Here is a 23,692-nt window from a genome sequence, read left to right on the forward strand (position 1 = left end):
TTCCGGAAACCGTAATACAGTGCGCCAACTGATAATGCAAGATCGTCATGTGACCTATCATAAGATTGACACAACCTTAGGCTTAAGTGGGAGCATCATACATTCAATATTGCATGAATATTTGACAGTTAAAAAAATTTGTTCGCGTTAGATCCCAAATAATTTGTCAATCGCTCAAAAATGCTCGGTCTCGATTGGTCGAAAGAAATGCTCCAAAAATTGCTTTGACATCTTGACAGGGTGTGAATCTTTGATTTACGCTTACGAGTTCGAAATTAAACAGCAGTCGACTGTACGACTTTTTCAAGATTAGCACACGGCAGCGATTCGGAAGACAATATCTTCCTGCCAGTACGGCGGTGTGCTGGGTGGAAGACCACCACCTGTCAGCGATGATAATAGACTGCTACCTAAAGAGAGCAGGTTTGTGGGGAACATGGAGCATCCAAAAATAATATTTTCCTCTAGGAGGAAAATATTGCAGTTCCTTCTCACATCTGAAAACAGCAATTCGAGATGTGTTCCCGAATTGCTGACTTCGGTTCAAATCACGAGGCATTCTTTGCGTGTCCTGCGAAACCAACCTGGTACTCTCGACTCATCTTGTACAGGCAGCTCGCTTCCTCGCACCGGATTTATAAGTTTAAATGTCTAACTCTTGTTATTTATTTTGTCTTTCTTTATCTTCTCTTATTTGTTCATATTTAAAATCCCAACAACCACCATCATGAATTTTATGCGAAAACTTCAACAATAAACTCACTTCCATTTGTCAAATTTGTTTCGTTGTCTAGTGTAAAACTCGAATGAATTTACGCAATCCAAAAAGTAAAGTTCCAAGAAAAAAAGTTAGCCCATTACTTAAAAAAAAATCTGAAGGTCCCCATAGTATGGAACCACCGGCCGGTCTTTTTCCGCATAGATGTCGGACGTGATTAGCTCAAACTATTGCCGTAGAATCTTTACCTAAGCTACTAGGTTAGGTTCTACATCAAAAGTAAGACAAAGAGATGAAAAGTCTATATAAGATATATCAGTAGAGTAGAGATAATTACATTAATATTTGCATTCGTTTAACATTGATCATAATCTTGAGACGATGCACTGGCCCACAAGTTGTTGGTTCGTCTTGTTTACAACCATAAAATTAAGTTCTCAGCTCAGATGGTAAGTGTGTCCCAAGTGGGTGTGTGTGTGGAGTTGAGTTTATTGTACTTTAAACAATTAATAATTTGTTAATAATTCACAGTCCATATGGTGGTGGAGAACTGCATGAATTAGCAACAAATATGCTTGATGGCGATTTCGGTTTATATCCAAAACATTTCTCAGACAATCTGCATTTCGCTAAACCCATACCAGAAGACAATTTATTCTACGATCAAAAACTACTGCATGGGAATGCTCATAGGCCGTATCTTGATGACGTTCGTTATGCTGATACCGCATTCAATAGCCTCATCGAAAGAAATTCAAAATTCGAATGTGCTTTCCCACCACGCAGATGTGGAAATGAGTCATTGTACTATCGAAGCTATGATGGTTCTTGCAATAATTTGGCTTATCCCGGCTACGGCATGGCATTTTCAAGATATTCGCGTATTTTACAACCAAATTATGGTGATGGTAAATACACACCTCCAAAGTCTGTAAAAGGTGTTGCCCTACCCAATCCACGCCTACTATCGTTATCTTTATATGGAGATGAAACGTCGATGGATAAATTCAGGACTATGCTTACAATGGTATGGGGTCAATTTGTGGCCCATGACATCAGCGACTTCATGGGTAGTGGTCATTTGGTTGGTAAGTGATTTCAAATATAATTTTTTGAAAATATAACATGAAATAGAAGAAATTTCGGTTTAAGTGCATATGGATTATTTCTATATACTTTCAAAAAAAATGGCGTTTACATTGGTGCCTTGTCATATATTACAGAGAAAAAATATCACCAAAATATTTCCAGTTAAAGTGGTATCACAATGCACATTGGGGTATTTCATACCGATTTGTGTGATTAATTCAAAAATTCAAATCGAAGATAGCGTTCGAAAGAGAACAAAATTCTGCATCACTGTGTGAAAAAATAATTGGAAAAAAGTCAATGGTATCTTTAGGTATATATGTAGGCATATAGTTGTGAATACCACTGAATTCAGTGGATGTGTATTTTTTTTTTCTTGAAACAGCAAATGTAAGTGATATGTTAACGAAAAAAAAAATTGCCCATACTTGCATCTGTTAAAAAAATAATTTTTTTTTTGTATGCCCATGCAACTGAAAAAATGCAAGTAAAACAAGTAAGGAAAGTCTAAAGTCGGGCGGGGCCGACTATATTATACCCTGCACCACTTTGTAGATCTAAATTTTCGATACCATATCACATCCGTCAAATGTGTTGGGTGCTATATAAAAAGGTTTGTCCCAAATACATACATTTAAATATCACTCGATTTGGGCAGAATTTGATAGACTTTTACAAAATTTATAGACTCAAAATTTAAGTCGGCTAATGGACTAGGGTGGAACACAATGTTAGTAAAAAATATGGGAAACATTTAAATCTGAAGCAATTTTAAGGAAACTTCGCAAAAGTTTATTTATGATTTATCGCTCGATATATATGTATTAGAAGTTTAAGAAAATTAGAGTCATTTTTTCAACTATTCGACAAAGCACTGGAGATTTTACAAGGAAAATGTTGGTATTTTGACAATTTTTGTCGAAATCAGAAAAACATATATATGGGAGCTATATCTAAATCTAAACCGATTTCAACCAAATTTGGCACGCATAGCAACAATGCTAATTCTACTCCCTGTGCAAAATTTCAACTAAATCGGAGCAAAAAATTGGCCTCTGTGGTCATTTGAGTGTAAATCGGGCGAAAGCTATATATGGGAGCTATATCTAAATCTGAACCGATTTCAACCAAATTTGACACGCATAGCTATAATGCTAATTTTACTTCCTGTGCAAAATTTCAACTAAATCGGAGCAAAAAATTGGCCTCTGTGGGCAAATGAGTGTAAATCGGGCGAAAGCTATATATGGGAGCTATATCTAGATCGGAACCGATTTGGCTCATATTTTGCAAGTTTTTCGAGACTCATAAAATATTCGGATGTACGGAATTTGAGGAAGATCGGTTGATATACACGCCAATTATGACCAGATCGGTGAAAAATATATATAGCAGCTATATCTAAATCTGAACCGATTTTTTCCAAAATCAATAGGGATCGTCTTTGAGCCGAAACAGGACCCTATACCAAATTTTAGGACAACCGGACTAAAACTTCGAGCTGTACTTTGCACACAAAAATACACCAACAGACAGACAGACAGACGGACATCGCTAAATCGACTCAGAATTTAATTCTAAGACGATCGGTATACTAAACGATGGGTCTCAGTCTTTTCCTTCTTGGCGTTACATACAAATGCACAAACTTATTATACCCTGTACCACAGTAGTGGTGAAGGGTATAAAAACAGAAATATGTTAATATATGTAAAGGATGATACGGTCAAAATTTGGTCAAGGGAAAACGCGTGTAAATCGGTTAAATCGTTTATTTAAAAAATCAAATTAAATTTCTTTTTCATGTTCAATTAGTATAAAATTCAGGAAAAATATTCAGTTAGGCTTTCGCTTTTCCAAATCCGAATTGCCGGGCCTCACGCTTGACACCTGCCATCAGATTTTGTACAGCCACCTTGTCCACCTTCTTTGCCGCAGAAAGCCAGTTTGCCTTGAACTGCTGCTCGTCCTTAGCAGTTTTTTTGGTCTTCTTTAGGTTCCGCTTGACAATAGCCCAGTATTTCTCAATTGGGCGGAGCTCTGGCGTGTTGGGAGGGTTCTTGTCCTTGGGAACCACCTGCACGTTGTTGGCGGCGTACCACTCCATGGCCTTTTTACCGTAATGGCAAGATGCCAAATCCGGCCAAAACAGTACGGAACAACCGTGTTTCTTCAGGAAAGGCAGCAGACGTTTATTCAAACACTCTTTCACGTAAATTTCTTCGTTGACAGTCCCGGAAGCTATGAAAATGCTGCTTTTCAAGCCACAGGTACAGATGGCTTGCCAAACCAGATATTTCTTTGCGAACTTTGACAGTTTTATGTGCTTGAAAATATCTGCTACCTTTCCCCTTCCTTTTGCCGTATAAAACTCCTGTCCCGGAAGCTGCTTGTAGTCGGCTTTGACGTAGGTTTCGTCGTCCATTACCACGCAGTCAAACTTCGTCAGCATCGTGGTGTACAGCCTCCGGGATCGCGCTTTGGCCATCGTATTTTGTTTATCATCGCGATTTGGAGTCACTACCTTCTTGTAAGTCGATAGTCCGGCTCGTTTTTTGGCTCGATGCACGGTTGTAGACGATACACCCAGCTTATTTGCGGCATCTCGGAGAGAGGTTAGGGTTTCGCTTGAAACTACCGGCAGCTCTCTTTGTCGTCTCACCGGCTTCCGGTTTTCGATTTCCCCCCGATCCAGACTTCCTGCCTGCGACAAACTTCTCCAAACACTTTAATTACATTTGTACGGTTGATTTGGCAACTTTTAGCGATTTTGCCAGTTTTGCGTGCGAGTAGCTCGGATTTTCGCGATGCGCGAGCAAAATTTTGATACGCTGCTCTTCTTGATTGGACGGCATTTTGACAACTGAAGAGTGAATTCCAAAATCAAAATAGGAGCAACATTCTACACACCAGCGTTGCCAGAATTGTTTCACAAAAAACCGCTAGATTTGTCCAAAAAAAGCTAAAAAATTTTAAAAAATAGCTAGAAAAAAAGCTAAAATGTTTTGTATCAAAAGTCACATTTTTGATTGAAATTTAACAAACTTAAAGGCTTTATTTCACTTAAAATGCATATTATTTTAATTGTATTCATTTTATTTCAATTTCTGTGAGACTGTAAGAAAATTTAAGTCATATTAGCTCTGTTTGCATACTCGATACATTTTGATTACTATCACAAATTTTTACTGGAAGTCCTTCGTTTATATTTCCTAGTAAAAACATTTTTCCCAGTAAACTTGCAATTGTCAGCTGGTTAATCATCAACAAGTCCAATGTGTGATATATTGCACAATGTCACATAGAACTGCATAAGAAAATATCAATATATTTCGTTTTAACTGAATTAATGATAAATTCGTGAACGTGTACACTTCTCCTAATTTTACCCATGAGAATAAAACCCATTCTAACTGTCTTGCAAGTTTATATTGAATAACTTTTATTCGAAGATTTCCCATACAAACCTATTGTTGTCTAATTTTCGTAAATGTAAATCCATTCCATTAATATATATCAGATTTGTTTTGATCCTATCACTACGAATTTTTTCATTGCATTTTTTTGATGTTAAAAAAATAATACCACATTCAAAACTTTATTTCCTTAATTATTTCTATGTTCGGTTCCAAAGATTTTGTACACTAATGATTTTGGTATTGATTCCGAGTCAAATTTGAATTTATTCGTTTTGTCAGCTTTTTCTTCATGAGCTATCACAGTGCTTTAAAAACGTGCTAACGACAACTTAAATTTCCAAATTCAGACTCGACTTTAAGTAGAAATTATTCTATGTATACGTTTTTAAAATAAAATGTTGAAAAATCTCTTCTATTTTTGAACGCTATTTTGGTTTGTGGTCAAGATACAAAAACTCCACAAATTTAAAGACTATTTCATTAATTTTAAGAATTTTTTAGAATTGGCCCTAGCCTTCTTTCATGAAAAAATACCCATTTTTAAGTTGAATCACTTAACTATAAGGACAAAAAGAATTTATCGGCTATTGAAGAAGAGAAATTCACAAATGCTATTATAACCAAATTATAATAAAATAAAAAGGATAAACGAGTCAAATGCTAATATTCCTAATAATTTACTGACAGTTTATATAAGGAATTGAAATATGTGGAAAACCTTATTCTGGCAGCAAGGCTTAGATAAAAACGAAGCTTTATCCATATTTCAATAGGAACATGTCGAAAATAAAAAAAGCCAAAATTAGCTAAAAGGGTCATGAAAAAAGCCAGAAAAAAAGCTAAAAGCTAAATGCATTTTTTCCCCGCTAAACGTCTTCAAAAAAAGCCAAATCTAGCGGGAAAAAAGCTAAATTGGCAACGCTGCTACACACACACACCTTCAAAATGAGGGGTGTTCAGGTTTTTTAAATGCAAAATTAAAAGAAATACGTCAAGTTTATATTGACCAAATTTTGACCGTATCACCCTTTACGTCAAAGACTTCAAACGTTTCAGGGAGGATTTTGCGCGAAAATCTTCTTCTTTGTTTTCAAAATCATCATTATCTTCCATATCATCATTTTCTACATTATCCTAAAAAGAAAAATTAACAACCGTTTCTTATGTTTGTATTGGATATGTATTTCATTAATTTTAAGGAAAAAAAATAAAGTTACATTAAAGTAAATGATTTTATGACGTTTCTGGTTAATGACTGTTTCCTAACTAAAAAAATATATATTGCGTTCTTGAGTAGCTTGGCTGATTTAATCACACTTTTGGGTGTCAATTACCCCAGTGTGTGACGGTTCGAGACGCGATAGCGGAAAAAATCTTGAATGTATAAATAGATAAATTTGTAATGTAAATTTACTATAAAAATGAAAACATGTTAATCAGTATTAATAACAATTATATCGTGCAGGATTAAAAAATTGTGAACATTTCTCTTTTCCATTTTTAGTATTTAAAGAGCTAACAATGTGTGTTGATTCACTTTCATGAACGGGTCGTTTTGAAACGTTCACACCGTTCACGATTTTTTCTATGGGTGTATATTTTTTTCTAATTAGTTCTATTATTTATTCTATTACACTGGTAGAAAAAGTTTCGTTAATACGATGAATTTCTACGTTGTATTAACGAAATTCTTCATTAAAAGTCAGCCAACGTAGCATTTCGTTATAACAACGTAATTTTACGTTATATTTACGAAACACTTTGTGGAATACATTTCGTAGTATTAACGAATAATTACGTTGCTATTACGTAGCCTTTTCGTTGTATTAACGAATATTAGTCGTTGTATGAATGATATTTATTCGTTGTATGGGTGCAGCTTATACGTTGTATGAATGAAAATTATTCATTGTATGAATGAAAGGCGAACGTTGTATAAATGAACATAAACGTTATATTAATGAAACCCAACCAATTAGCGCATTTGAGTGTAGTAATTGGTAGTGTATTATTTTTTGTTAAGATCTTTGAAATATGGTTTACAGTAAGAAATAATATATAATGATAAATTAAGTAATATAATAAACATATATTGTGACTGTCACTTAAGAAAAAAAAGCCTCTTATTTCTAAGATCAAAAAATGATAATCGTATCACCGTGTCCATTTATCCAATTTTTGTGCAACCAAGGTTCATCACCGTAATTGTTCCGCCTTCCTCATCTGAAAGTTCACTTCCCCGGGGCATTTTCACTAAAGATTAAAAATGTACACTATATTTCTTGCGAATATACAAAAAACACCAATTTAACTCACCTCACCCATCTATGTTTATTATTCACAACGAAACTGTAATGAGCGTGTGCACTCTTCAGCGAAAAGAACGTAAATGTTGTTAATGTTTGCCCATCAGACAAGTTTTCTGTTGAACTTTTTACCGTTTGTTTTTCAAGACGCACACATGTGCTTATTGCCATACTAAGATGTGTATGTACCAATTACATACACGCTAGAGAGAGTATGAAGAGACGTTTTAGAGAGAGAGAGAGAGAGAGAGTAAGGAGAGGCAGAAATACTCAAACTCCCATTCGTATTATTAATGAACATATTTCATTAATATGACGAAATATAACAATTTAAAATTTATTTTTTAACGAGCCATATCATTATATTAACGATCGATTTCGTTTTATAAATGAAATTTTCAATTCCAGTTTCAGAGTATATAAAACGACTGTTTAGTTTAAAAGTTTCCAAAAGTTACTCTCTATGTGCAAATGTTTATAATAATTTCATCTTGGAAAATTTTTTTATTCTAATTCTTGAAAAAATTACAAAGTTAATATTCGTAATATTAACGAAACGTGTTTCATTAATATAACGAAAAACCAAAACACAAAATTGTCTTTTAACGATTGATTTCGTTGTATTAACGATCACTTTCGTTCTTATAACGAAAAATTTCGTAATATTAACGAAAAATAATCAACGAAGCCCGTTCGTTAATAATACGAAACATTTTTCTACCAGTGTACTTTTGTAATTCAAACAATTAAAAAGTTAATTGGATCAATTAATTTCACGAATGAATCAAAAAACACTCACGTTGTCTAGGTCCGATCAGGTTCCGCTAAACATGGAGCTTGCGCTAAACATGTTCACATTTGATGAAAAACATCAAAACTCAATTAGTCGAGTTCAATAATTGAAAATAGTCAACTACGATTTGTTTCGATTTTTTAATTCATATTATGATTATAATCCATATTAGGAACTTTAAAAATACACCAAGATTTGAACAAATTTATTCCTACATAATTTTTTCTCAATTTTAGGGGATTGCTGCGAAAATCCAAACAACAAATTTTGTTATACCATACCATTACATCGACATGGTCCTATAACATTGGCAACAGGTAAAACCTGTATGAATTTTGCTCGTAGTTTAAGTGATGTCGATATATCATGCCCAAAAAGTGGTCTAGGATATGCTGAGAAAATTTCCAAATCAACAGCCTTCGTCGATTTGTCATCAATTTATGGAAATTCTGTAGAACACAATCTTAAAATACGTACATATCAAGGAGGTCTTTTAAAAACTGCATGGTATAATCAACAACAATTTCTACCCATAATATCGAACATCAATGGAGAAGAATGTGGATCAAAATTTGATCATTGCTATAATATTCCTGACAAACGGAACCAGTTGACTCCTATCCTGGCTGTTATTCATACTATTTTCGTTAGAGAACATAATCGCTTGGCCAAAATCTTAGCTCGATTAAATCCCCATTATAGCGATGAGAAACTCTTTCAAGTAGCACGAAAAATCAATATAGCTCAATACCAGAAGATATCCTATTATGATTGGTTACCATTACTCTTGGGTCTACAACATAGTTATGAAAGTGGATTGATACATAGTGTGGAGCCCTTCGATCATGTGGATGATTATGATGAGTCTATAGATCCAGCTGCGTATGCAGAAAATGCAGGAGCTGCTTTTCGTTATGCTCATAATCAAATCCCTGGATGGTTTTCGTAAGTATATGATATTGAAGAGACAAAATTTTCTATAGAAATAAAATTTTGGCAAAATTTTCTATAGAAATAAAATTTTGGCAAAATTTTCTATAGCAAACAAAAATTGACAACATTTTCTATAGAAATAAATTGTGGACAAAAATTTCGATAGAAAAAGTTTTAACAAAATTTTCTATAGAAATAAAATTTTGACAAAATTTTCTATAGAAACAAAATTTTGAAAAAATTTTCTATAGAATTAACATTTTAAGAAAATTTCGACAAAACTTTTTATAGAAATAAAAAGTTGACAAAATTTTCTATAGAAATAAAAAGTTGACAAAATTTTCTATAGAAATAAAATTTTGACAAAATTTTCTATAGAAATAAAATTTTGACAAAATTTTCTATAGAAATAAAATTTTGACAAAATTTTCTATAGAAATAAAATTTTGACAAAATTTTCTATAGAAATAAAATTTTGACAAAATTTTCTATAGAAATAAAATTTTGACAAAATTTTCTATAGAAATAATTTTTTTTACAAAATTTTTTAGAGAAATAAAATTTTGACAAAATTTTCTATAGAAATAAGATTTTGACAAAATTTTATATAGAAATAAAATTTTGACAAAATTTTCTATAGAAATAAAATTTTGACAAAATTTTCTATATAAATAAAATTGTTGCAAAATTTTCTATAGAAATACAATTTTGACAAAATTTTCTATAGAAATAAAATTTTGACAAAATTTTCTATAGAAATAAAATTTTGAGAAAATTTTCCATAGAATTAACATTTTGAGAAAATTTTGACATTTTTTATAGAAATAAAATGTTGACAACATTTTCTACAGAAATAAAATTTTGACAAAATTTTCTATAGAAATACAATTTTGACAAAATTTTCTATTTCTATAAAATTTTGACAAAATTTTCTATAGAAATAAAATGTTGACAAAATTTTCTATAGAAATAAAATTTTGACAAAATCGTCTATACAAATAAAATTTTGACAAAATTGTCTATAGAAATAAACTTTTTTTACAAAATTTTCTATAGAAATAAAATTGTTGCAAAATTTTCTATAGAAATAAAATTTTGACAAAATTTTCTATAGAAATAAAATTTTGACAAAATTTTCTATAGAAATAAAATTTTGACAAAATTTTATATAGAAATAAATTTGTGACCAAATTATCTATAGAAATAAAATTTTGACAAAATTTTCTATAGAAATAAAATTTTGACAAAATTTTCTATAGAAATAAAATTTTGACAAAATTTTCTATAGAAATAAAATTTTGACAAAATTTTATATAGAAATAAATTTGTGACCAAATTTTATATAGAAATAAATTTGTGACCAAATTTACTATAGAAATAAAATTTTGACAAAATTTTCTATAGAAATAAAATTTTGACAAAATTTTCCGTAGAAATAAAATTTTGACAAAATTGTCTATAGAAATCAATTTTTTTTACAAAATTTTTTAGAGAAATAAAATTTTACAAAAAATTCCTATAGAAATAAAATTTTGACAACATTTTCTATAGAAATAAGATTTTGACAAAATTTTATATAGAAATAAAATTTTGACAAAATTTTCTATAGAAATAAAATTTTGACAAAATTTTCTATAGAAGTAGAATTTTGACAAAATTTTCTATAGAAATAAAATTTTGACAAAATTTTATATAGAAATAAAATTTTGATAAAATTTTATATAGAAATAAATTTGTGACCAAATTTTCTATAGAAATAAAATTTTGACAAAATTTTCTATAGAAATAAAATTTTGAGAAAATTTTCCATAGAATTAACATTTTGAGAAAATTTTGACATTTTTTATAGAAATAAAATGTTGACAAAATTTTCTATAGAAATAAAATTTTGACAAAATTTTCTATAGAAATACAATTTTGACAAAATTTTCTATATCTATAAAATTTTGACAAAATTTTCTATAGAATTAACATTTTGAGAAAATTTTGAAAATTTTTTTTATAGAAATAAAATTTTACAAAAATTTCCTATAGAAATAAAATTTTACAAAAATTTCCTATAGAAATAAAATTTTGACAAACTTTTCTATAGAAATAAAATTTTGACAAAATTTTCTGTAGAAATAAAATTTTGACAAAATTTTCTATACAAATACAATTTTGACAAAATTTTCTATAGAAATAAAATTTTGACAAAATTTTCTATAGAAATAAAATATTGACAAAATTTTATATAGAAATAAAATTTTGACAAAATTTTATATAGAAATAAATTTGTTACCAAATTTTCTATAGAAATACAATTTTGACAAAATTTTCTATTTCTATAAATTTTTGACAAAATTTTCTATAGAAATAAATTTTTTTTGCAAAATTTTCTAGAGAAATAAATTTTTTTACAAAATTTTCTAGAGAAACAAAATTTTACAAAAATTTCCTATAGAAATAAAATTTTGACAAAATTTTCTATAGAAATAAGATTTTGACAAAATTTTATATAGAAGTAAAATTTTGGCAAAATTTTCTATAGAAATAAAATTTTGACAAAATTTTCTATAGAAATAAAATTGTTGCAAAATTTTCTATAGAAATAAAATTTTGACAAAATTTTCTATAGAAATAAAATTTTGACAAAATTTTCTATAGAAATACAATTTTGACAAAATTTTCTATAGGAATAAAACTTTGACAAAATTTTCTATAGAAATAAATTTTTTTACAAAATTTTCTAGAGAAACAAAATTTTACAAAAATTTCCTATAGAAATAAAATTTTGACAAAATTTTCTATAGAAATAAGATTTTGACAAAATTTTATATAGAAGTAAAATTTTGGCAAAATTTTCTATAGAAATAAAATTTTGACAAAATTTTCTATAGAAATAAAATTGTTGCAAAATTTTCTATAGAAATAAAATTTTGACAAAATTTTCTATAGAAATAAAATTTTGACAAAATTTTCTATAGAAATAAAATTTTGACAAAATTTTCTATAGAAATAAATTTTTGACAAAATTTTCTATAGAACTATAACTTTGACAAAATTTTCTATAGAAATAAAATTTTGATAAAATTTTATATAGAAATAAAATTTTGACAAAATGTTCCATAGAAATAAAATTTTGACAAATTTTTCTATAAAAAATGTTTAATTGTTGTGTTGGGTCAATTTGGTAGAAAAAAATTAAATAAAATATAATAGAATTAAAAAAAAAATGAATTAAAATTTTCATTTGAACTAAAAAATGAAAATTTTAAAAACTAAATTTTCTATAAACAAAATTTTCTATAAAAAATGTTTAATTGTTGTGTTAGGTCAATTTTGTGGTAGAAAAAAAATAAAAAATAATAAAATTAAAATTTTCATTTTAACTAAAAATTAGTAGAAGCTAAAACTAAATTTTGCATACATTATTTTAGAAAAAATAATACTACATCTTATATTGTTTTTTGCTACTTTTCCCTTTTCTTTTTTATCATACATTTACTGTATGATTAAAATAAACAATAAATAAATAATAATAAATAATTGTTTTTTTTTTTAAATACATTTTCAGGTTGGTCTCGCCAGATCGTTCCCATAATACAACATTCCGTTTGAGTGACTATTTTAAGCGAGAGGAAACTCTGGATCTTGTACAAAGTGGTGATAATTTTGATGATTTGGTTAGGGGTTTAATTACACAATTACAGAAGCGAGCCGACGATAATTTGGATAAAGAGGTACGGCCGGCTAGAGTCAACTAAGTACTCAAACTCAAATAGCTGAAATGTAATGTAATTTTATTTTGTATATAGATCAAATATTATTTAGATCGAAATGGTGTCGAACAATTTGGTGTTGACTTAAAGGCTGTAGACATACAACGTGGTCGTGATTTTGCCTTAGCCAGTTACAATGATTATAGAGAATATTGTGGTCTGCGCAGAGCATATAGGTGGTCCGGTTTTGGCATGGAAATTTCATTCGAGGTAATAAGAAAAATAAAATTAAGTATGCGAAAAATTATAACATGTTTAGTCTGTTTTTTAGAAAATTTCTCTATTGCGGAAGTTCTATGATTCTCCTGATGATGTTGATCTAAATATCGGTGGGTCTTTGGAACAACATTTACCGAATTCTATATTTGGACCAACTTTCCATTGTATTATGACAAAGCAATTCTTAAAAACACGTACATCGGATAGATTCTTCTTCGAACATAGTGATGAGAGATCGGGTTTTACACCAGGTAAGTTCGAATACTGAAAGTTACTACGAGTACTGTAGGCAAAAAATAAAGTACGACTGCACTTATAGAAAAAGGTTTGCTAGTATCGGCAGTCGTTATTAACCAAAATATTTTCATGAACCCAAAATAGCTTTTCGTATATTTCTGTCCTCTTATATGTTTCAAAGCTGCTAAATGAGATCAGCAAACATTTATTTTTTTGTTAGGCCTTAGATTTTTGAGTAAATACAAGATATATTCTTAATATATTGTTTTTATTGCGTTATGATCAGAGCTTTGGAGTCGAGCCAATTTTGCTCGACTCCGACTCCAGCATTTTCATCAGCCTCGACTCCGGAGTCGACTGCGGGTAATATAATTAAATCTCATTTTAATACCACTAATTTGTAGTTCTATTGTGGGGGTACCATAAAGTGGATCGATCTATTTTACCAATAATCGATATATTGTACCAACAGTCAGTATATGTATTTATAGTCAAGTAAAGAAAGTTCAAAATCAGACGGGGCTCATTGTATTATACCCTTCAACACATTGTGGACCAAAATTATTGATACGAACTATAAAAGGTTTATATTCCCATATGCATGATTTTGAATCTGAACCGACTTAGACAAAATTGTATACTCTTCTACAAAATCTATGTACTTAAAATTTAAATCTAACGTTATGGGACGAAACACAATTTTAGTAAAAACCAAATAAGGAAAGTCTGAAGTCGGGCAGGGCGGACTATAATATACCCTGCACAACTTTGTATTTAAATCTACATTTCGATAAAATCTCAAATCCTTCAAATTTGTTGAGTGCTTTATATAAAGTTTTTTTAGGTTCCCACCGTGGTGCAGTTTTTAGGAGCCACCGTGGTGCAATGGTTAGCATGCCCGCCTTGCATACACAAAGTCGTGGGTTCGATTCCTGCTACGACCGAACACCAAAAAAGTTTTTCGGCGGTGGATTATCCCACCTCAGTAATGCTGGTGACATTTCTGAGGGTTTCAAAGCTTCTCTAAGTGGTTTCACTGGAATGTGGAACGCCGTTCGGACTCGGCTATAAAAAGGAGGTCCCTTGTCATTGAGCTTAACATGGAATCGGGCAGCACTCAGTGATAAGAGAGAAGTTCACCACTGTGGTATCACAATGGACTGAATAGTCTAAGTGAGCCTGATACATCGGGCTGCCACATAACCTAACCTAACCTAACCTAGGTTCCCATTAACCAATATATAAAACTGACCCGATTTTGACAATATTTTGTCAGACATCTATATTAATAATATTTAGGCAATTTTTCATAAATGCATTTGTGATTCATCAGTTGATAAATATGAATTAGAGGTATAGGAAAATTTGAGTTTTACAAGTTTTCGTCTTAGCAGTGAGTATCAGTGAGCATCAGTAAGAAATACAATTTTGAGAAAATTTTTTATAGAAATAAAATTTTGACAAAATTGTTTATAGAAATAAAATTTTTAAGAAAATTTTCTATAGAAATAAAATATTGACTAATTTTTTATAGAAATAAAATTTTGACAAATTTTTCTATAGAAATAAAAATTTTACAAAATTTTCTATAGAAATAAAATTTTGACAAAATTTTTTTATAGAAATAAAATTTTGGCAAAATTTTCTATAGAAATAAAATTTTGACTAAAAATTTTTTATAGAAATAAAATTTTGACAAAATTTTCTATAGAAATAAAATTTTGACAAAATTTTTTATAGAAATAAAATTTTGACAAAATTTTCTATAGAAATAATTTTTTATGATGGTGGGCATTAAAATGTATCGATTCAGCCCATCTGCCAGTCTAACATTCTAGAAAATTTCCTATTATGTTACATTCCGTAATTGGAAGTTGCTTTTCATTTGCAGTCATACCGTACAGTGATCAAATGAATAACGCAATGGAAATTAATTTGCGTAAAAACTTTTTTAGTTACAAAAATGTGAAGTGTTTTAAAAAATGTAGTTTAGCCGGAGTCGGAGTCGAGCAAAATTTTTACGACTCCGGCTTCAGACTCCGACTCCAAGTCTCCGACTCCACAGTCCTGGTTACGATAGCCCTAAAACATGTTTTACTATAAACGAGTATAAAAAGAGCAGACAATGTTTGCTATTTCAGCAAACAGTGACTCCATTCCCTTTTTCATCAGATTTTTCTGTTTCAGCATCTAAATGTAAAAATGCCTGAATTATGGGCTGAAAACATTTAATTTTGGCACCTAAATGGCCCTAAATATATTTACACCCAAAAATGTTGTAGTGCATAAAATCAAAAATGTTTGATAAAACAACAGTTTTTGTCTGCTGAAAAATGGAAACAATGTAGTTGTTTCAACAAACATCCGTTAGTTAAAACAGCAAACAGTTTTCTCTGCTGAAATAATAAATAAATACTGCTATATTAGCAAATGTATTCGCTAAAATGTTTTGAAAAAACATCTCTGTTGAAATATTACACTGCATTAATTGAAGTAGCTCAATTTTTTGTCTTGGCAACAACCTTTATCATTTGTAAGTGAATTATAATCAGGCTTTTGTAGATCAGATTTTGAGATTTTGTGGTCCAGGACAAATGTTTCTGCTGGCCGCATTTTTAGTGTACACTTATAGAAAAAAGTTTTGAAGTTTTTTAAAGGTCCAATTTGTACCATTCGACTGTTTTTGGGTTTATCGTAAAAAAGTAATTATATTATCAGATAGTATGAAAAGAAATTCAGCAAATTATTGACTTTTCAGGTGTATGTCTGCCTTTCCAAAATGACCGATTATTTGCTGTTTTAGCAAAAAATGCTAAAATAGCAGTTTTTGTCCTCTGAAAAACAGTCAGTGTTTGCTTTTGTCAGTAACCTTCTTCCTATGAGTGCAATATTCACTTTGAAGGCGGTGGAGTACCTCTCATATATAGATAAATAGTGATATTCAAATTTTATAATTTAAAGTCGACTTTTGGATTTTTGCGTCATAAAATTGTGGCAGATTTTAGCCAAAATAACAAGTAAAGTTTAAACAACTTATAATGTCGGTTTGTCAATTTCCTCTATTTTAAAAGTCAATTACTGATTTTTAAAATTAACTATAGGAGATTAGCCAATTACAAAAAGTCCACTTAGACGATTTGTTTGGCTTGAAAGAATTTTTATTAGGGGCAAATAAGACTGGACACAACCATTGTTCGCCATAAAAATTTTGGAAAATGCAAACCAGCCGAAAGACGAGCGTTTCGAAATCATTAATGGCATTATTATTATTTTTTTTTCTTTGCAGCACAATTGGCTGAAATCCGTAAAGTTAGCACGGCTGGATTGTTTTGTGCAAACTCCCTTAACCTGAAATGTATACAACCGAATGTCTTCGTCTTCCCCGATGAGATGTAAGTAATGCACTATGGGTTTATAAAATGTACTATATAATTAATTATATTATTTTTCCTCTCCTAGAAATGGTCTGGTGCCATGTAAATCCATACCACAGTTGAATCTTAGGCTATGGCAAGAAAAACCTGGTTACTAATGAAATAATTATTAAGGATTAATTTTAGTTTAGCTAATTTTGTAAATATTGTGATTCAATACCTTATTTGTATAGTTTTAAGTTAATTTATTTATAGACTATTATATTAGATATAATGATAGCAATAAATATACAAAAAATGTTAAAAACAAATAAAGTAAAAAAATGGTTTTTAAAAGACACATAACAAATACTCGTTTCTTCGCTTGCAGAAAGTTAAGAGATTATTGGAAATGGTCACGCATATAAACCGATCGTTAATAATGCTAGTGAAATTTATTAGTGTTTCCGGTCGTGGTAACGTCCCCATCTACGAAAAGATATCTCCGAATTGGGGAAAAAAACCTCAAAACTGGCAACACTGGTGATAACTAAATGAAACTGGTTTTTAAGGATACAACAACAATTCTAACGGCAATAAAGACCGGCTCCTCGTAGCTTACTATGTTTTATGTTAGCCTGATACCAATGCCGGCTGTTTTTGTTAAAATTTTATTCTACTTGTAAACAAGCTCGTATGAAGCTTTATTGGGTAAGATGAAGGAATTTTTTGTATGATTGAGTTATTGAAAAGCCAGCATTTTTACCAGGCTAACATAAAAAATAGTAAGGTACGAAGAGCCCGTCGCAAAAAGAAAAAACACTACTAATGTTGTCGTTAGAATTGTTGTTGTGTCCTTAAAATGCAGTTTCATTTAGTTATCAAAGCACAACAACAATTCTAACGACAACATTAGTTGTGTTTTTCCATTTTGCAATGGTTTAGTTTTTATGTTAGCCTGGTAAAAATGCTGGCTTTTCAATAACTCAATGATACAAAAAATTCCTTCATCTTACCCAATAAAGCTTCATACGAGCTTGTTTACAAGTAGAATAAAATTTTAACAAAAACAGCCGGCATTGGTATCAGGCTAACATAAAACATAGTAAGCTACGAGGAGCCGGTCTTTATTGCCGTTAGAATTGTTGTTGTATCCTTAAAATCCAGTTTCATTTAGTTATGACCAGTGTTGCCAGTTTTGGGGATTTTTCCCAATTCGGAGATAACTTTACGTGGATGGGGACGAAAGCTTTGAAGTGGGTGGGTGGTGGGAAATTTAACCAAATGTTTTTGAAATCTATTCAGTATAATAATTCATGTTTACAATAAACGTTTACATGATTTTTTTTATTTCTACATAATAAAAAAAATACATCGAATTGTCAAAACTTAAAAAAGAAAATTTCGCCCCTCTTTATTCCGTGACATAAAAAAGGTGCCAATGGATCATTTGGACTAGAAGTGGACACAGGATTTTATTTTGAGGGCACAAGCGTTCAATTATTGATTTACTCATTTCGTGGAAACTCGGGCCTAAATGTTGTCTGCTCATCAGAACTCATTGACTTTTTCAGAACATTGTCTTCTGTTTTAGCATACTTGTTCTGTGTCTAGTAACAAATTTTGTTGGGTGTACAGTCGTGTCGAAGCTCGTTTTTACAAACGATATATTGTCAGAACCTTTCATTATACTTCTTTAAAAAAAACTAATGACTTTAATATAACGATATTGTTTTTTCGTATACCATTGAATACAAGTTAGGTTGAAAAGAGGATCCAAGTTTCCATGACTCATGACGGCATATATGTCAATATTCGTCTAACTTCTTCTATCCATCTTTTATTCCATGAACTCAGTGCCATTGACCAATTTCCTAATTTACTTTAAAGCTGGACAAGGCCCCGAAGCAGTAGTAGTTAGTTAGTAGTTAGTTTTCCAATGGATCATCCTCCCCAACATACGCCCTACATACATACTCACCGCTCTTATTCGATGTGTTCCCAAAGATGTGCTGGCAAAGGTAATGTTCATAGTATCCCCCACCCAAAAAACACGTCATCACTCACTGCCCTCATCTTTAGATTCCCATTTCGACCGAGCACCAAAAAGTTGTTCCATAATGCTGCGCTGACATTTCTACATTTCAAAGCTTCACTAAGTGGATCCACCATTTCGATAAATAGAATCAAAATTTTGTTGATATAACGATAACCCTTTTGCATTAAATATTTCCCATAAATTCCAATATCCTGTAGCATGACATTGATAAATTGATGACAAAAATGGCCGAACATGACAAATAACAAGCAAAACATGCAAATACGAATTTTCCAAAGTAAAACATTTTATTAAAATCCAATGGAAGAAAATTTTCAAAACAAGTAACGTTGAAATCATAAAAATATGTAGTAATATAAAAAAAAAACATTTGTGGCGAAAGAGCGGTTCAGTCACCGATTCAATGAATGTATGTGTAGTATATGAATTTCCGCAAATTCGATCTTTAAATAAGGAATACAATGCCATCGGCCACCATAATTTGATTATCTTCTGTCATACGATGTACTGCAGCTTCTATTTCTCCGTCTGAGAACGGTTCCATGTTGTTCTCATTGATTGCTGCAGTAATGCGAGCCAACGAGAGACTTTGTTCGCGGGCTTCGCGGAAGAGACGTTGAAGGTTATTCTTGAATACGCCTAAACGTTCATCTGTTATAGATGCAGGTGTGGGTGTCGCAGCTGATGTGGCATCCATTGATTCCGACTGAGAAGTACCATTTGCGGCAGGTTTTTTGGCGGGCAACGAACGACGGGTGTCTCGACGTGTGAGATCACCAGCATCTGGCTGTGGAGTTTCAATTTCATCGTCACTATCAACACCTGGATCTTGTGTGGTTTCGACTCGCGTCCGTTTACTACGACGAGATGGTGATCTTTCAGTAGCATTATCATTATCAGCTTCCTCATCTGAAGATGCACCATCGGCACGTCTACGTTTGCTGCCTTTTTCTTTCTCAAGAACTTTTTTGAAGTAGGCGTACTGAACCAATTCTATTGCAGCTTGAGCGTCATCAGCGGTTACTGTCTTTGACATACGTGCTCTAGCATGAGCTGTAGACAAACGGATAAGCGTTTCCAATGTACGAGCTGTTACTGGTTGTGTACGGGCAACATCGTTTTGTACGCTTTCCTGTGACCGCAAACGGGAATATTCATTGGAAATGGCTTCGCAGGCTTGCTCGCTCAATTTTGGCTTCATACATTTGGCAATATGTATGTATTTTCTCATGAATTCCACGGACAAAATCTTTTCGTGACGTTTGCGGGATTTTCCATGGAGCAAAGCATCGTACTTCTCATAAACGTCGGTGTCTTTCTTCTCGTTGCCATTTGTGTTGAACGATAAAGAATCGGCATAAGAACTTCCCATTGACAGTGGTTCGCCATCGACTTCTTTGGGATTGCGATAGCGATGCATCCTCACAACGTGATCGGATATCATCTGGTCAATGTCACTGTCTATGACATCGAGCATTACGAAAAGTAAATCGAAACGTGACAGTAAAGAGTCCTGAAGGCCAATATTTTCCATAGGGGTCTTGTATTGATCGTAACGTCCATACACTGGATTAGCTGCTGCCAGAACTGAACAACGGGCATTAAGAGAAGCATGTATACCAGCTTTTGAAATTGTTACACGACCCTGTTCCATGACTTCGTGAATTGCAGTACGATCGATGTCGCTCATTTTATCGAATTCGTCGATACACACAACTCCACGATCTGCTAAAACCATTGCACCAGCTTCTAAACGACGTTCTCCTGTTTCTTGATCTGTTGTTACAGCAGCAGTTAAACCAACACCACTAGAACCGCGACCAGTAGTGGGAATTGCTCGAGGTGCCGTATTCAAAACGTAGCGCAGTAGCTGTGACTTGGCTACACTGGGATCGCCAATTAGTAGCACGTTAATGTCACCACGCAAACGGGTGCCATTCGGTAGCAGTTTCTCAACTCCTCCAAGCAAAAGACAAAGAATAGCCTGTTTTACATATGCATGACCGTGTATAGAGGGAGCCAAACTTTTGGAAAGTAATTCGAAAATATCGTTATTCTTGGCAAGCTTCTTACATAAAATAATGTCCTCACGACTAATGTCCAAATTACTTTCCTTGCTAAGGAGTGAAATGTTGTTGGCTATTAAAATTGTACGGAAAGTTCCAGATGTGTAACCTCCTCGCTTTCCTGGGAGGCATCGATAACTGCCAACGATTTGAACTCGATCTCCTGGCTTACAACGGTCCACCAAGTCATCATCACAAACGATGTCCACTGATCGTGGCAATTGACCTGCGGGAGCCTTTTCAGGCATTTCTTGTATAGTCAAAGACTGATGGTCTTTATAAACCGATAGGCCAAATTCAGTTTCTAATAAATTGCCATCTTCATCTTTTGTGGGATACACTGAGCTCGATGGAACAGCCTCAAATGATGTCATGTCCGTATATTTCCTTTCCAAAACTTTTCGTGTAGTCGGACAATAATGAACGGAACGTACAACTTTAGGGTGAATGAGGGAAACCTTTGTTACTATACCCTCCACGCAAACCATATTGCCCAGAAATCTTAGAAACACATAAAAGTAAATAAACAGTATAAACTTGCAACGCACTAAAACTTACATAGAGGTAAGAGATCGGGGAGTTACATGACGATTTCCAAAACATCCTTCAAAGCCGGCAAAAAATTCTTCATGTTCTTTGGCATAGCTGGGATCTACTGTAGAAACGTACTCTTTCAAAGCTCGACCAAATGCCAATTGCTCTTCAGCGGCGTTGCTCAACAATCCCATAGCCCGCTGGGGATTCTTTCGTTTTAAATCATTTATGTTCACGATCAGACGAGTACTTTTCTCAGCAATCATGTCTTTGACATGACCAGAATATATACCTTGGTCCTCCTCATCGTCCAGGAAATCAACATATTCACGTTGTATGTCTTTGATGTATTGCTCTGCTTCAGCCATTTAAAATAACAATGTAAATATAGCACAGATTATAAACAATATGAAACCAGTTCCGTTGATGTGCACGCTTCAAGCGTTTTAATTGTAGTAATAGTAAATGAATCGAATGCACAAAAAACCCTTCACAAAACAAATGAAACAGCGTTGTTGCAACAACACAAACAATACAATGAACTGTTTGGCGGGAAAACACAAGCGTAAATGTCACTTAGCAGTACAGCCAACCACTGACACTCGTAAAAGTAAAGTAGTGGATAACGTAAAGCAGAAATAACCATCCCCAATAAACACAGGATGAGCGTTTTTCAAATACAACACCTTTTCAGTTTGAGGATAAATATCATTTTCAACATAAATTCAACTTGACTTGAAACAAGTCATCTTCAATACATTTTCAAATTGTTTGCGGATCACTTCCAAACCGCCAAAATATTGACGAAAACTTTGAAAATGTGTTGAAGATAATTGGAGAAAACTTTGACAAAACACTACCATGACATGCAACGAAAAAACCACATGGTGGTTTTCAATACTACTTTGTGCAACGAAGTTCGTGGGAGAAATAAAAAAATGTGGAAATTTTTTGATAATCAATAATCAACTGAAATTTCTTAAAATATTTTATAATAATTGGTAAGTAAAAATAAAACACGAAATGAAAACTTTAAGGAAGTCACTAAACTCAAATCTCTTTGCAGACAACTAAAATCTTTGGATGCTGCTGCTTGGAAAAATTAAGAGGCTGGTTATGCTTTCACATACCAACTGGATGATAAATCACATCGATAGTTTAATTTACATCGCATCATCGGTTCAATTTGTTATTTTGTGAATTCATATTGCTAGAAATTTATTCTAACTCTCTGGCCAGCACGTTAGTTGCAAATTGCCGGAATTTTAATGAATTTTATAACCATTTTGCGACACCAACGTTCTTGAGGAAATCGAATTTTGTGGGTCAGTTGGAAGAAATACAAAAATACGAAATATTTTGGACAATAGACTGGAATTAATCCAAAAAGCTAACTATAATTGGTAAGTCAAAATAAAAAGTGAAATGAAAACTTAATGGAAATCACTAAACTCGATTGTTTGCACAAAACTAAAATCATTGGATGCTATATTCTTGGAAGATGTTGGCCGATGAAAAAATGATGAAATAAACAACAAGGAAAAGTTTCCAGAAAACTTTCAAAGTGCAACAATTCCCATATCAAGAACTTCTGGATGAAAATGTGCATTACATCAATTTACATCCCGCCATCAGTTTCTTATTTTGTGAATTGCTCTTGCTGGAATCTATTACAACACGCAGGCCAGCAAGTTCCTCGATAGTAATTATTTCAAACTGCCAGCATATTAATTAATAATTAATTAATTAATTAATAGTTATGTGACACCAACATTATGGAGGAAATCGAATTACACATGTAAAAATGTTTAAGATATTTAAAGTTGTATTGATAGTTTTATTTATTAATAGTTAAATAAGATAATTATGTTTTGATTGGTATTATATTATTATTTTTATATATTATTAATGTTATTTGTAATACTATTCTATTTTTTACCGAAAAAAAATTAATAAATTATACAAAATCCCTAGAAATTTAGCGTTGACTTTCAGTTAGAAATGGGATTGAATTTCATACAAATTGTGGTTAGAAAATATTCGCAACAATATTAATTTTTAATTTGTCTCACATTGAAAACTGTTTGAGAAATTATTAAGTAACGATGCATTGCAATTTGGGGATTACAATTGAGAAATTATTGCTGATGTGTTGAATTTTACTATTGAGGGTAATGTCTGTTTTTTGTTGAGAACGCGATTTTC

At 31.8% G+C, this 23,692-nt stretch overlaps 2 protein-coding genes and 1 long non-coding RNA gene across 4 annotated transcripts; 2 read left to right on the forward strand and 1 right to left on the reverse strand.

Moving 5' to 3' along the window:
- Positions 1-933: 933 nt before the first annotated feature.
- Positions 934-17,198, forward strand: LOC142222184 (peroxidase-like). The gene is made up of 8 exons (XM_075292187.1): positions 934-1,167; positions 1,250-1,806; positions 8,562-9,270; positions 12,815-12,980; positions 13,056-13,229; positions 13,291-13,489; positions 16,762-16,867; positions 16,935-17,198. The coding sequence occupies exons 1-8, from the start codon at positions 1,100-1,102 to the stop codon at positions 17,005-17,007; spliced, it is 2,052 nt and encodes a 683-aa protein (XP_075148302.1). The 5' UTR covers positions 934-1,099; the 3' UTR covers positions 17,008-17,198.
- Positions 17,199-18,418: 1,220 nt separating this feature from the next.
- On the forward strand, positions 18,419-23,282 carry LOC142222187 (uncharacterized). Of its 2 annotated transcripts, XR_012718272.1 has the most exons (4): positions 18,419-18,849; positions 18,911-22,488; positions 22,554-22,890; positions 22,989-23,281. It is a non-coding gene; the product is annotated as an uncharacterized LOC142222187 (long non-coding RNA). The 2 variants fall into 2 exon arrangements; XR_012718271.1 differs by having other exon boundaries at positions 18,422-18,849; positions 22,554-23,282.
- Positions 19,150-21,855, reverse strand: Mcm3 (minichromosome maintenance 3). The gene is made up of 2 exons (XM_075292188.1): positions 21,512-21,855; positions 19,150-21,454 (listed from the first exon to the last, which is right to left on the reverse strand). Exons 1-2 carry the CDS (start codon positions 21,853-21,855, stop codon positions 19,333-19,335), a joined length of 2,466 nt encoding a protein of 821 aa, XP_075148303.1. The 3' UTR covers positions 19,150-19,332.
- Positions 23,283-23,692: the final 410 nt, after the last annotated feature.

The sequence above is a fragment of the Haematobia irritans genome, chromosome 1 (assembly GCF_050003625.1).
Source record: "Haematobia irritans isolate KBUSLIRL chromosome 1, ASM5000362v1, whole genome shotgun sequence".
Lineage (NCBI taxonomy): Eukaryota > Metazoa > Arthropoda > Insecta > Diptera > Muscidae > Haematobia > Haematobia irritans.